General features: G+C 38.6%; 1 protein-coding gene across 2 annotated transcripts in view; it reads left to right on the top strand.

Annotated features, from left to right (window-relative positions):
• The window catches only part of cacna1h (calcium voltage-gated channel subunit alpha1 H), a 72,319-nt gene that overhangs the window by 55,428 nt on the left and 3,785 nt on the right, over positions 1 to 13,106 (top strand). The window contains exons 23-33 of one of the 2 annotated variants that reach the window (XM_020704247.2): positions 845 to 970; positions 1,056 to 1,145; positions 1,512 to 1,704; positions 5,876 to 6,027; positions 6,151 to 6,260; positions 6,352 to 6,485; positions 6,582 to 6,652; positions 9,100 to 9,178; positions 9,457 to 9,578; positions 9,908 to 10,198; positions 10,293 to 10,431. In XM_020704247.2, coding sequence (XP_020559906.2) covers positions 845 to 970; positions 1,056 to 1,145; positions 1,512 to 1,704; positions 5,876 to 6,027; positions 6,151 to 6,260; positions 6,352 to 6,485; positions 6,582 to 6,652; positions 9,100 to 9,178; positions 9,457 to 9,578; positions 9,908 to 10,198; positions 10,293 to 10,431 — 1,507 coding nt within the window. Of the gene's footprint in view, positions 1 to 844; positions 971 to 1,055; positions 1,146 to 1,511; positions 1,705 to 5,875; positions 6,028 to 6,150; positions 6,261 to 6,351; positions 6,486 to 6,581; positions 6,653 to 9,099; positions 9,179 to 9,456; positions 9,579 to 9,907; positions 10,199 to 10,292; positions 10,432 to 13,106 lie in introns of those variants that run through there. The other variant, XM_023958231.1, reaches the window with a different exon arrangement.

The following is a 13,106-nucleotide window of genomic DNA, read 5'->3' as shown; positions in this document are numbered from 1 at the left end:
CTCTATGAGAGACAAAATTTGCATGTTTGTTGGTGACCAAATACTTATTTTCCAACATCATTTACAAATAAATTCTTTAAAAATCAGACTATGTGAATTGCTGGATTTATTTTCTCATTTAGTCTCTCATAGTTGAGGTATTCTTATGATGAAAGTTACAGACCTCTCTCATCTTTTTAAGAGGGAAAACTTGCACAAAAGGTGACTGACTAAATACTTTTTTGCCCCACTGTAGTTTCTGCAGAGTGGCAGGAGTTCCTTAGGGTCTTTAAAAGTTCTTTTTTTCATCCAGTCAAACTAACTCTGCTAGACTATTCCAGTTCTAAACAGGATACCTTTTTCCATAAGCTAAACCCCTTTATTTCTTCCTCCCCCAAAAACTGTACTGTGAACATTGTCTGCCTCTTCAACCATATACTGCAAAAAAGGCAGGGCTTTTAATCTGCATTGTGTAGGTTTGTGACTGGTTGCTTGGTCTGTCAGGAACTGGTGATGTAGGACCCAGTAAGCAGAAGACCAGGCAGAAACTTAAACATTTAGTAAGAAGAAATGACAACTGAGAACTGAGCTGACAAAGAAGAACTGAAAACCAGACACTTAAGGGTAATTAATTATATAAACTATATGAAGACAGATGTGGGTCAACATTAACCTGGACAGACCGGAAAACAGAATATAAGCAAAAGAAACTAAAGAAAAATCACCCAAATCCAAGTGCAGAAACCAAACTTCCAAATTGTGTTTCTTGCTCATGACTACCACTGCTCTGAAATGCCTAAATTCCATTAAATAGATGTTGCAGACTCATGTTTTTATCTTTGCCTTCATCTGTCCGTTTGTGGAGCTGTTCAAAGGAAAATTCTTTCACTGCGAGGGACTTCATGTCAGAAACATCACCAACAGAACCGAGTGTCTGCAGGCGGGTCATCGCTGGGTTCGACGGAAATACAACTTTGACAACCTGGGGCAGGTTCGTCGTACATCTCAGCTTGGCAGCTGCCCTAACACAATGATTGACAGAATGACTCTCACTTATGTGGTTCTCAATCATGCAGGCGTTGATGTCACTCTTCGTGCTGTCCTGCAAAGACGGTTGGGTGAGCATCATGTATGACGGCCTGGACGCTGTTGGAGTGGACCAGCAGGTGAGTGTGGAAAGTCAAAGTGAAAGAACAGCTGAGGCGAGGAATTCATTCAAAAAGCAAATGTTGAATTTTGTGCAGTTTTTTTTAAACTTTATTCTTTTATTATTCATCTTGTTTGTTTGAACGAGGACAGTAAAAGAAAAGAAAAAAGCCAAATGGATACATTGATGTGAGCTGACAGTGGTGGCACTTTAACTGCTGACTCAGGACTTACAGTGTCTTTTTTATGCTCTCTCCCTTCCTTCATCTCTCCGGCTCATGTTTGTCACTCTTCGCTCTTCCTGTTCTTTCCAACACATCTACCCATCACTCCCCTGTCTTCATCTCATCCTTCCTCTGCTTCTCTTTTTCTGTCTCTTACTGCAGCCAATAAGAAACAACAACCCCTGGATGCTGCTGTTCTTTATCTCTTTTCTCCTCATTGTCAGCTTCTTTGTGCTCAACATGTTTGTGGGCGTGGTGGTGGAAAACTTCCACAAGTGTCGCCAGCAGCAGGAGGAGGAAGAAGCCCGGATAAGGGAGGAGAAGCGGCAAAAGCGGCTGGAGAAAAGGAGGAGAAGTGAGAAATCAAATTCCTACCTTTTAAGGCCATTTTATGTTTTTCAGATGTTTTTCCTTTCTAAAGGAGATTTAGTCCTGTCAAGTTAAGCTTCTATTCTAACTGATGGGACTGTACACAAATGCTGGGGGCATTTCACTTTAGGTTTACTGGAAGTTTGTTCAAAGCTTAGCAGTCTTATAAGGCCCATTGCTGTTGCACAGATTTTTAAGCAGAACTTGTTTATTAGTTTGTTTACTGCTCATCTGCTTTGAAGCAGAAATTGAAAAGCTACAGATTCCTATCCCCTGACATAAACTATTAATAAAACTCCCACTCATCCATTTTGAATGCCCACTTCATCGTGCTTGGAGGTACAATGAGCCAACTGGGTTAAGGCTTGAGAATCCTCTACAGGATGAATTAAAGTTCAAGTAGCCAATCACCTGAGGTCAAGATAGAAATACAGATTAATCACGCATCATTTTTTTAAAGCTCACCTTGAGAACACATAATAACTTGAAAGAAACCACACGGTTTATTTTTGAACTTTCTTGCTGTTTAGCATTACAATCTAGAAGGACTATCACCACTTCTCTAGGTCAGCTCTTGTAAAGACTTGATCCACACTGGGTGTTAAGACAGCCAATGAATTTAAAAAACAGAAAATCTTCAAACTGAGAAAGAAACAAGATTAGGAGCAGGTGGATGATACTCAATCATACCTAAAGTAGTTCTTCTAATTTCCAATTCAGGTAAAAAGAAAATAATTGCCTCGCTCTTAAAGTGCTTATCCTGATTTGAAATCTTATCAAGTCTAAGTGATAAACTCTGCTTCAGCTTCTTCTCAGACGTATTTAAGAATGTAGAAATGATTCCTGACCAGGGTTCTTTTAAGAAGCATGAAATATGATGTATTAGTCATCAAATCATTTTTTGGAGAAACACGTAACCTTTATTGTTGGATAAATCAATGTTTGGAATTTTATTTTTGTTTTTATTTAAACATTCTTTAAGGTGTCAGACAATTAGTCCCTTCAGATGTTACATCTCGTTTTTTCGAGGTGTTCCTCTTTTTAGATTTATAACAAAAGATTTTTAGAAAGAGTTAAGAATTAACAAAAAAAGAAAAACTGACAAAGAATACAAATTAGGATTATGATTACGTAATTGAAATTTAAATATCATAAGAAGGATAAGAGAAAGAAAGGAGAAAAAAGACATAAAATAATTTAGTCATGGAAGCAAAACAGGTAGGTTGTAGATGTTTTGAAAGAGTTCTCCTAAATAATGTCAAAGATGTAAAAGAAAGTACAGAATTGGGAAGGTTATTTCATTCTTTGGGAACACTGAAAGTGTATTTCTTGCATTTCTGTGAGATCTGGGGATGTAATAATATATTGGATCAGCATGGAAGAGGTTGTGTTGAGAATTGAATGGTACTAAATATTGCTGTAGATATGGAGGAATTGAGTTGAGATGAATGCATTTAAAAATTAAAATTATTGTTCCTTCTTTTGTTTTAATTTAAAATTTGTTTCTAATTAGAATCTGGGATTAGATGGGAAAATGAAGAATGGTGTGTCAAGCTGCAAGCTGAGTTTCAGCTTTTGGATTATTTTCCATTTTGATGATTTATCTTTTTGATTTAGGGGATGATTGAGGGGATGTCGTCTTATCAGACTATATTCTCTCCGAATATTTTCCAGGTTGTCTCATGGTTTGCTGTGGTGATTTTGCTAAACAAAGCTGACAATTTGATTTCTAAATTGTGTTTCTTGCTCTTTTTATGGGTCCATGACTCAGTGTGCTTTGAGTAGATGTATACACTGACAGATAATTAAGGTTGGTGGCCTCTGTTGTTGTCATAGAAATAAACCGTTTTTCTGTTTTTGTATGAGTCAAAGTGGTCTTTTCTCTGTGTTCCTGGGCTTTCTGATTTTGCACGTTCAAACATGGAAATGAAGTTTGTAGATTTACTTTTTACCAGATACATTGTTCACGGTTCAAAAATGTGTTCAAAACTTGCTCGTGGTTTTGTGTCATCCTGAGTTGACAGCTGTGCTTTCTGCTGATCTTAAGTTAGATTTGCATCGGCTAAAGAAGCCTGACTGCCTCTCCTGTAGATTTAAAGAACACCAGACTTTAAAGACAGAAAGGACTGCATTTGTTTTATGTACAGTTATAGGGAAAAAGGCAGGAGTGCAGCATTTGTGACACAGTGATCATGTGCATGCTGGGGATACAAAGAGAAATTTAGCCAAAGATATCATTATTTCTTTACATCCATGAAGTTATAGCTTTTTTTCGTTGAATTACTTAATTCTTTATTCGTTTGTGCTTTAAAATTTTATTTTTGTTCTGGATTTGATTGAAAATGCTGCTTTGTGTGCTAGTATTTCTGGTTTGAATCCAGTTGAGGGTTTTGTTCTTCTGTTTAATTTATTAATTTACCGGTAGGTTGTTTGCCTTCCTGTCTTCCTTCATAGAGTCATGGCCATTTGTTCCCAGCTTTGCTTCAGTCTGTTTTCTTGCTTATCTATTCATTATTCATAAAATGTTTGCTTCCTCTTCTTTGCCTTTGGGCCACTCCCTTTAGGAGTCCCCACAGCAAATCCTCCACCTCTATAAAATCTTGTCCTCTGCATCCTCTTCCACCCATCCATCAACCACCATCATGTCCTCCGTCATTACATCTATGAACCTCCGGTTTGCTCTTCTAGCCCTCTTTCCTGGTAGCTCCAACCTCGGTATTCCGGTCCTATCTATCCTCATCACTCCTAAAGAGAACCTCAACTTCTTCCTATCTGCTACCTCCAGCTCTGCCTCATGCCTCTTTCTTACTGTCACAAATCCAACAACATCTTAGTCTTTATTTGTGATGGGAAAAATACTATTGGTCAGTTTTTGTGCATTTTGTCACTTTTTGTCACCTTAGTTTTTGATTTTGTGATATCTACTGTTGTTTTGAGTTTAGGTGTAAAAACTCATTTTTTTAACCAGGGTGCCTCTCCATACGAGTTCATTCTCTTAACTTCATCTTAAGGTGACAAGTGAACAACAAGACAAAAAATGTAATTGGTTACAATTACCCATCACCTTCAGATTTATTATTATTTTACATTCAGACCTTTAGAGTCTTCTTTAAAGACCCACTCCAATGGAAATAACATTTTTGGTGGTTTTTAACATGTCCTTGTGGCATTTTTCTGATAATGCAGGATACAGGTAAAAAAAAAGGTAAGCTCAAATTTATATTTCTAAGTACTTGTTTTTAAATCACTGTGAATCAGGAGCAGGAGAAAAAATGTCATTTTGAAAAAGAGCTTATTTGTGAAAATATGCTGGGCAGGTCACAAGCTCTCTGCTCCACTCCGTTTTGATGCTTCTGCTTGTAGACAACTAGATCCATTTTCGTCTTTGTTTTCTTCATCTGAGTTGGCATCTGGCTCAAAACTGTGTGGCTGCATAGCTCCACTATTGCTCACCCTTTTTGTTCATGTTAGGATGGGATTGTGAGGAGCTGTAAGATAGCTGGAGATGATGTAATGTAACATAATGTAGATGGATGGTGGGAAATGGGGATGGGCTTACCACGCACTAACAGTCACGTCCACAATTCAGAGAAAAATATCTAATGTACCACTGTCACTCTGCAGAAACCATGCCATAGAAAACAACATAGGCTTTTAAAAACTTTGGCTAAAAACTACAAAAGAGCACTCTGAATGCTTGAAAATGGATCAAAAGATGATCAGAGTGGGACTCTAAGTTGATTGAAGGGGCTCTCATAAATGTGTAAAAGGTAATGTCTGTGTTGCGCTGGACATCCAGTAAACACTTCTCACCACATTTGTGTCTTACACTGTCCTCGTTCTCACTGCAATGTAATCTTTAGTAATGCTTTCCTCTTAGTCAGTTAACAGTCTGGCAGCAAATAGTCAGGGGTTCTGTCCAAAGACACCTTGAGGTGCTATGGAGAGAGAGAGTGTGCATGATGGATAAGATTTAATTCCTGAGGTGGCATTTTTACTCCTAAGACACACATTTGCACATGCACACTCACACATGAGGCAGAGTGCCACTTGGCACCCTCTCATCAGTGACTTCATAGCTCACATAATATTTTAACTTTAGAATTATTTTATTGACCTTGTGTGTGTGTTTGTGTGTGCGTGTGTGTGGGACACAGGGGCTCTGGAGAAACCATACTACGCTGACTATTCCCCATTGAGGCGATCCATACACACATTGTGCACCAGCCACTACCTGGATCTGTTCATTACTGTCATCATCTTCACAAACCTCCTCACCATGAGCATGGAGCACTACAACCAGCCACAGGTAACCATGGCAACTCCTACTACCACCTGCCCTAGAACCATAGTAATGAAGTAGTATTCTGGGTATTGTACATCCCTGATATTATTATTTTCTGACATTGTTCCATTTCTGTCTATCCGGCAGTACCTGGAGGAGATACTAAAGTACTGTAATTACGTCTTCACTCTGGTTTTTGTCATCGAGGCTATTCTGAAGCTCATCGCTTTTGGCCTGCGTCGCTTTTTCAAAGAAAGGTATCCAAACTCCTGTGCGCACAAACACCACAAAAATGCATTCTGGTGATGTTTCTTTACTGATTTAGTTTATGTGTTTTTGGTTGTGAAGATGGAACCAACTGGACCTTGCCATTGTGTTGTTGTCCATCATGGGAATCGCATTGGAGGAAATAGACCTGAGCGCTTCCTTACCCATCAACCCCACCATCATACGCATCATGAGGGTCCTGCGGATAACTCGAGGTGCACGATCATGTCAACAACAAAATAAATAAATGAATAAAAAATGCAGAGGTGCTGTATGCTGTTGCTAAAACTGACACGTTGCAAATGTTTCAGTGCTGAAACTGCTAAAGATGGCAACAGGGATGAGATCTCTGCTGGACACAGTGATGCAAGCTTTGCCTCAGGTGAGACGCTGAAAAAGGAAAGATGCCCTTTGTAGCTGCCGGCCTGAGTCCAAAACTGATGAAATGCAGACTGCTTGTTTGCTTGGCAGCTTTCCTTCTCCAGGTTTTGCAAACAGTACTCTTTCTTTTGACTGGCCAATGTTAAATCTTCAAAGAAAATTACAGCACAAAAATGAGGACAGTGTCATAATTAGTTATACGGCTTAATTACTCATCCATAATTTGATTCGTGTGCCCGTTAAATTAACACCTAGAGAAAGCCTTTGAGAAACATTTATCACACCCTTTATTTATTGTCATTTATACCTGTTATCAATTATATATCAACAGATTTAAAAAAGAGTCTCAAATGCAAAAAATAAACAATTCAGTGTGTAGTCACCCCACTCGAGTGTGTCAATAAAATGCTACTGGCTATACAATTAACGAGGACAGACATTATTGCCTCGGCAATGGAGCACATTAGTGTGTTTTCTCATAATAACAATAAGTTCCATTCAGTTCAAAACAGACTATGTTTATTTTTCTGGAGCCCTTAATAATGTAGCCCACAAACTGCTCTTAGTTTAAAATTAAAATCTACCAGCCTAATCAGTTTAATAAATAAAAGAGCATTTTTTTTATATTCAATTCAGATTTCTGCTATTGTGGTAAACATAAATGTAGGTTTTTATCTTCATTAATTTCCATAATTGTTTAAAATTAATCATTTAAAATCAAAAAATGCAGCAAACTACTACAAACAAACAAACAAAGCTCCACTTACATCCCGAATAAAGCAGAGACAATTAAAAATGTGTCTGGTTCTCTTCCAATCTTCAATACTTAATTTGTGGTTTCAAATTAACTCTGAGTGAATGTGAGCGATTGCTTGTTTTGTCTCATTTGTCCCTGTGTAATGGACATAAACCTACAGTATATACACTGGATCGATCATCTCTGATGTCAGCCACAGGCGTCTGAACAGCCAAAATAAAAAAGGTCCTCTAAAGTGGAACAGGTACTGTACATTTTACTGGAATTTTCAATGGAATTGCAATGTCACAAATATGGTTGGACAAAGGACAAAGCAAACGTTTTATCGAATTTTTTATTGCCAATCAAAAAGCCTCTAATATTGCACAGGATGAGGTTGTCATAAAAGAAAGAAAGGCAAATAATATTCAAAAGTTTTTTTTGTTGTTTTAGCATAAAGTAAGACTTTTTAACATTTGAGTTGTCGTAAAATTTCTGCAACCAGCCTCTAGTGATTATTTGAAGAACTGCAACATTTGATGAAGGTGGCCGCTTGGTAATGAAGCAATTTTTAAAGTTTACTACACCTTTGACACACATCTCTACAAAACTTGCCCTTTGCGCCATGACAGGTTAAAGTAAACAGAGTAATACTGATAACGACTCAATGTGTTTACCACTAACTAAATACTCTGTTAGAAAAGAAAAAAAGCTCAGTGAGGAGTATTTTATAAGGGTTTGGGCTGACACTAAACTTCAATCTGTACATGAAAACCATGGGGGATAATGTAGGTTTAAAAAGATCTGCAGTTCTATTTTACATACACATTGCAAAAACATGATTTGAAACACAACCTTTTCAGCCTCAGCAGTGTGAGACAGTGTTTATAGAGGAACTGAAGTTCACCACCTGTCCAAGGTTGGCTATACTTCTTTAATGAAGTTTATTCTGTTGTGCTACCACCAACGTTTTTGTTCTTTGATTCGATTTTTTTTTATTTAATTTATAAAAGTCTTTTATTTTACAACTTGGATAAGCAACAAGACATCTTAGAATTGACTTAGGAACAAATGCCCAGATGGATATCAGAGACAAAAACAAGATTGGTGGTGAATATCAACGACATGAGAACTCTACTAATTAAGGAGTTGAAGTGTGCTTTTGTTGTTCATTTTAAGCTCCTTTTTGAGCTTTTTCTTCTCATTCTAAGTTCTTTGGGCTTCAAGGGGGTCACATTATGCTTCCTAAATTAAAATTCTGTTAAAAAAAATGAGTAGAATGGATTTACAATCCCTCACTTCTTATTAACACACAAGTTTGTCTCTGGAATAACTTTTCCAGCAGGGAATCAAATTCCTTGGGTTTTTCTCCCCCTTGATCTCATCAGTAAGTTTATCCATCATCTGATTAGACATCTTGAGACCCCCCACCATGAGACAAGTCAAGTGTGAGTGTTATAATCACAATGAGAAAGCATGTTTGGAATTCATCAGCACTGGATCCAGGCAACAAGCTGGCTCATTTTTTCTAAGCTGGAATCCAGGTGTTTTAATGCTACTTTTTAACATCAGCTCCGTGAGGCCCTGCAGTCTCTGTCTCGGGGCTCTTTCTATCTGTTTGCGTCTTTCTCAGCGTATGCTGTTCATGTCTATTTTTCTGTGTATCACACCCTGTTTATATCTGTGTGTGTGCGTGTAATGTGTCTGTCTAGGTGGGGAATCTGGGTCTGCTCTTCATGTTGCTGTTCTTCATCTATGCAGCTCTGGGAGTAGAGCTCTTTGGAAAACTGGGTTAGTGTGTGTGTGTGCGTGCATCTATGCATGTGAGGGGATGTGTGTGCACAAGTGCACTGGTGTGTGCATGAAACAGTGCTGAAGCTGGAATGCTTGTGTACAGTGTGCCTCGGCTGAAATTGGTGACATATTTGTGGAGTACATATAAAAGGATAAAATGTGTTAGCTTGCATAAGTTAATTATGTCAATCAGTGCTTGAATCTCTCTTTTATCTCCCTGTGCTTCTTCCTGAAACTCACTTATAACCAGTAACACTCTTTTCATGCTTTTCCAGAGTGTTCAGAGGAGAACCCATGTGAGGGTCTCAGCCGCCATGCCACCTTTGACAACTTTGGCATGGCTTTCCTCACACTCTTTAGGGTGTCCACTGGGGACAACTGGAATGGGATTATGAAGGTTAGCTTTCACTCTCTCCTCTGGGAAGCTCTGAGAAGATAGAGAGGCTGCAGAGAGCATGTTTGTGTCTCAAAGCATCAAACATGAGACAGCAGCAGCAGCATTAGGAAGAGAGCGCATTGCTGCTTTAACGACAGACTAAGAGCTGCTCACATTAGAGTCTATTACTCTTCTGTGACAGGCTCAAGGTCTCAGGATGTCCTCGGGTCAACATCTCCCCCTGTTGGAGAGGAGAAGAAGTGCAGCACAATAGAGGCTCAAATTGATCCAATTATCCATTAAAATTGTTTGCTTATCTACATTCTCCCCTTCCTGTCTTCATCATCCAGGACACACTGCGGGAGTGCAGACCACACGAACGCCACTGTCTCTCATACCTGCCCTTAATCTCCCCCGTTTACTTTGTTACCTTTGTCCTCACGGCTCAGTTTGTGCTTGTCAATGTGGTGGTTGCTGTTCTCATGAAGCACCTGGAAGAGAGCAACAAGGAGGCACAGCTGGAGGAGATGGAGGAGAGGAAGGAGAGAGAGGAGCAGAAGGAGAGGGAAGAGGCCAGCCGGCGCCTCAGCACTGCATCCGTGGGCAGAGACCTGGAGCTGATATTGGACACACCCAGCCAGGTAATAGAAGGGGGCGATCACTTGTTTCTATTAAGGAGAGGAACGGATTGGAGGTGACAGTAACAGTGATGGCAGTGATGATTTCATGTGGCAGGTGCAAATGGAGGAAGAAGAGGGTTCCCATAGAAACCTGCTGAGAATGCTGTCTCTCCCTAGCGACAGCTACGTTCAGCCGCTCAGTGGCGCTACTTATGCTCCCAGCCAAGAAGCCCTTTGTGGATACAGCTACTCAGGTAATCCGGTTGTTCATGACCAATATAGGAAGAAATAGCAGTTTTCAGACTCTTGTAACCTCTAAATGTTTACTGCACAGATTGAAGCTTCTATAAAAAGCTTAAATGACTTGTCACATATCATCAAGCATTTAGATGCCCTAAACTGTATTATCACCAAAATACATTTTTGAAACAAATAATATGAAAAATAAAATTGGATAACAAAAACAAGTAAAAAAATTACTTAAAAAAGCTGCACTTGTTAAAAAAGTCAACTATTTTTAATGTTGTTGTAATGTTAACCCGGCCCACATTTGTAAAAATGGTTAATTTTTTAAAAACGTTTTCTTAACAGATAAGAGCTGAATGTCTCCTGATTCTACTGTTACCATAGGGTATCTTCTGACACACAAGAGGTATAATTGTATAAACCCCTTTTGTATTGGAGGCTAAACTTTGATTTGATCAATTATATCTGTATACAATTCTTGTTGGCCCAGACAGAAAAGTAAAAAAGAGAGGTGGATGTTATAGATGGAGGATAAGGGTACAAAAGGAAAAAAGGGGGTTGAAGAAGTTGGAGGATGATTAAAAAGTAAGTTCACTGTAATAGGTCAACTTGGCCACAGGGGGCAGAAATGTGGAGTGTGGTGGATGGTTGCAAAGTTATGGTTGGTTATGGTTGATTGTCCATCCATTTAATGTTAGTGTTTGTTGCTGATGGAATATTTTCACTTTGATATTTTGCTGGAGGTTTATCATTATTATTGTCAAATAGAAATATTAGTCAGAAAGGTTAGACTTGTCCACAGACACACTCATCCACACACTCAAATATCTGTTGGCTCCGAAAACCTTCACACACATGCATGTCAACATGAAGGCAATAAAAATTTGAAAACAAAAAATGCTTTGAATTGCAGCCCTGCGACAGACTAGTGACCTGTCCAGGATGTCCCCTGCCTTTGCCAACAATTGGCTGGAATAGACTCCGGCAGCCCCGTGACCCCGAAAGGGACGAAACGGGTTTAGACGTTGAATGAATAAATGCTTTGAATTGCCCTATTTACTGCAACACTGACAGTGGTGTTTGTTTTAGTTTATATACCACCTTTTTAAAAAATAAAATCTGATTATTTTGAATAGAATAGAATAGAATAGAATAGAATAGAATAGAATATGAAAGAATAGAAAACCGTTGTCATTATATGCGGTATAATGAAATTCATTACAGTTCTCTTTAAGATGGCAGAGAATCTAGGTAAATAAGTAGAATAAAAAGCAACTAAAAAAATGTGTAAAAATAAAACAAAAGTGTGCAAGAATCAGATGGCTTGTGTTGCAAGATTGGAGTTCAGTGCAGTGACAGCTTTTGGAAAGAAACTGTCCTTGGGTCTATTTGTTCTGGCTAGTATGGACCTGTAGTGTCTGCCAGAAGGTAACAGGTTGAAGAGGTGAAATCCGGGGTGAGTGCTGTCCTTTAGAATGTTTCTGGCTCTGCTGAGACAGCTGGAGTTATGCATGGAGGTTATTGTAGGCAGAGAGCAGCTGTTGATTTTTTTGTCCCTCTTTATGAAGTCTCTTCATGAAATGGCATCTCCCACACACTGAAATCAGGTCTATTTTATTTGGTTAAAATGTCTGTATGTAATTGTCTTTTACTTAGGAGTTTATAATTTAGTCACAATTTGAAATTCTTTAGACCACAAAATAGGCAACTGTAAAACTTTAGGTGAAACTGTTTCTCTATGTGAACTCTTCAGACATATTTACATGACACTGTGGGGCCGTGCTTCACTATTGCAAGAGAAAAACCATCAGCTACCTATTACTGTGAAACTCAGCTGCTTTTTTTCCTTGTTTGTAGACACAGTGGCTGTCTAAATTCATCTTATGCTGAGTTTCTTCATAATAGACAATTTGTTAAATATAAAAAGTCAGTACAACAACGAGAAATAATGGTGTGACACAAATAAAAATGATGGCTTCTGTTGCACATGTCTATGACGTTTATTCAGTTTATAAATTTGTGACTGAAGTCAATTTAGAAAAGCACTAAAATGAAGGACATCAATAAAACTTAATGCCAAATCACAGTGTAAATGACTCTCTGGTGGTGACTCACTCTCAAAAATGCAGGGAACAGCCAAAGGATCCATCCATTCATTATTTTTTGCTTGTCTAGAGTTTAGGTCGCTGGGGCAGCAGTTTCAGTTTTTCCTGCCACCTTGCCGAGCTCTTCCTCCTGGATAATTAGCAGATATATAATCTCTCCAGCATGTCCTGCCAAGGAGCCTCATTGCAGTTGGACGTGCCTGTTACGCCTTGCTAGAAAAGCAACTGGGTGGCATGCTGCCAAATGTCCAAACCATCTCACCCAAAACATATTTTCTAAAACACAGCACATTCATCCTACTCTGAGTTTTTTATTTTTTATTTAAATTATGCGTACCACAAGCAGAGACTCACCAGTTCTTTTTTTTTTTTGGAGACTCCTGCTCAGTTAAAGCGCTACCAAATTTCGGAAGCGTCTTTGAGGCAAAAAAGCTTCAAATTGAGTCTTGTTTATTAGGCTTTTAGTGATGTGACTCTAAAAAATAAAACCCACACACAGCAAGTTTTCTTTTTTGAAAAATAGACTGCATCCACTGATGTCTAGTATAAAAATGCCTTAATGGCATAAATGATTCTGC

This window comes from Oryzias latipes, chromosome 1 (assembly GCF_002234675.1).
Source record: "Oryzias latipes chromosome 1, ASM223467v1".
In the NCBI taxonomy this organism is placed as follows: Eukaryota; Metazoa; Chordata; class Actinopteri; order Beloniformes; family Adrianichthyidae; genus Oryzias; species Oryzias latipes.
Note: the sequence above shows the minus strand (reverse complement) of the source record. Positions and strands in the feature narration are given on the sequence as shown.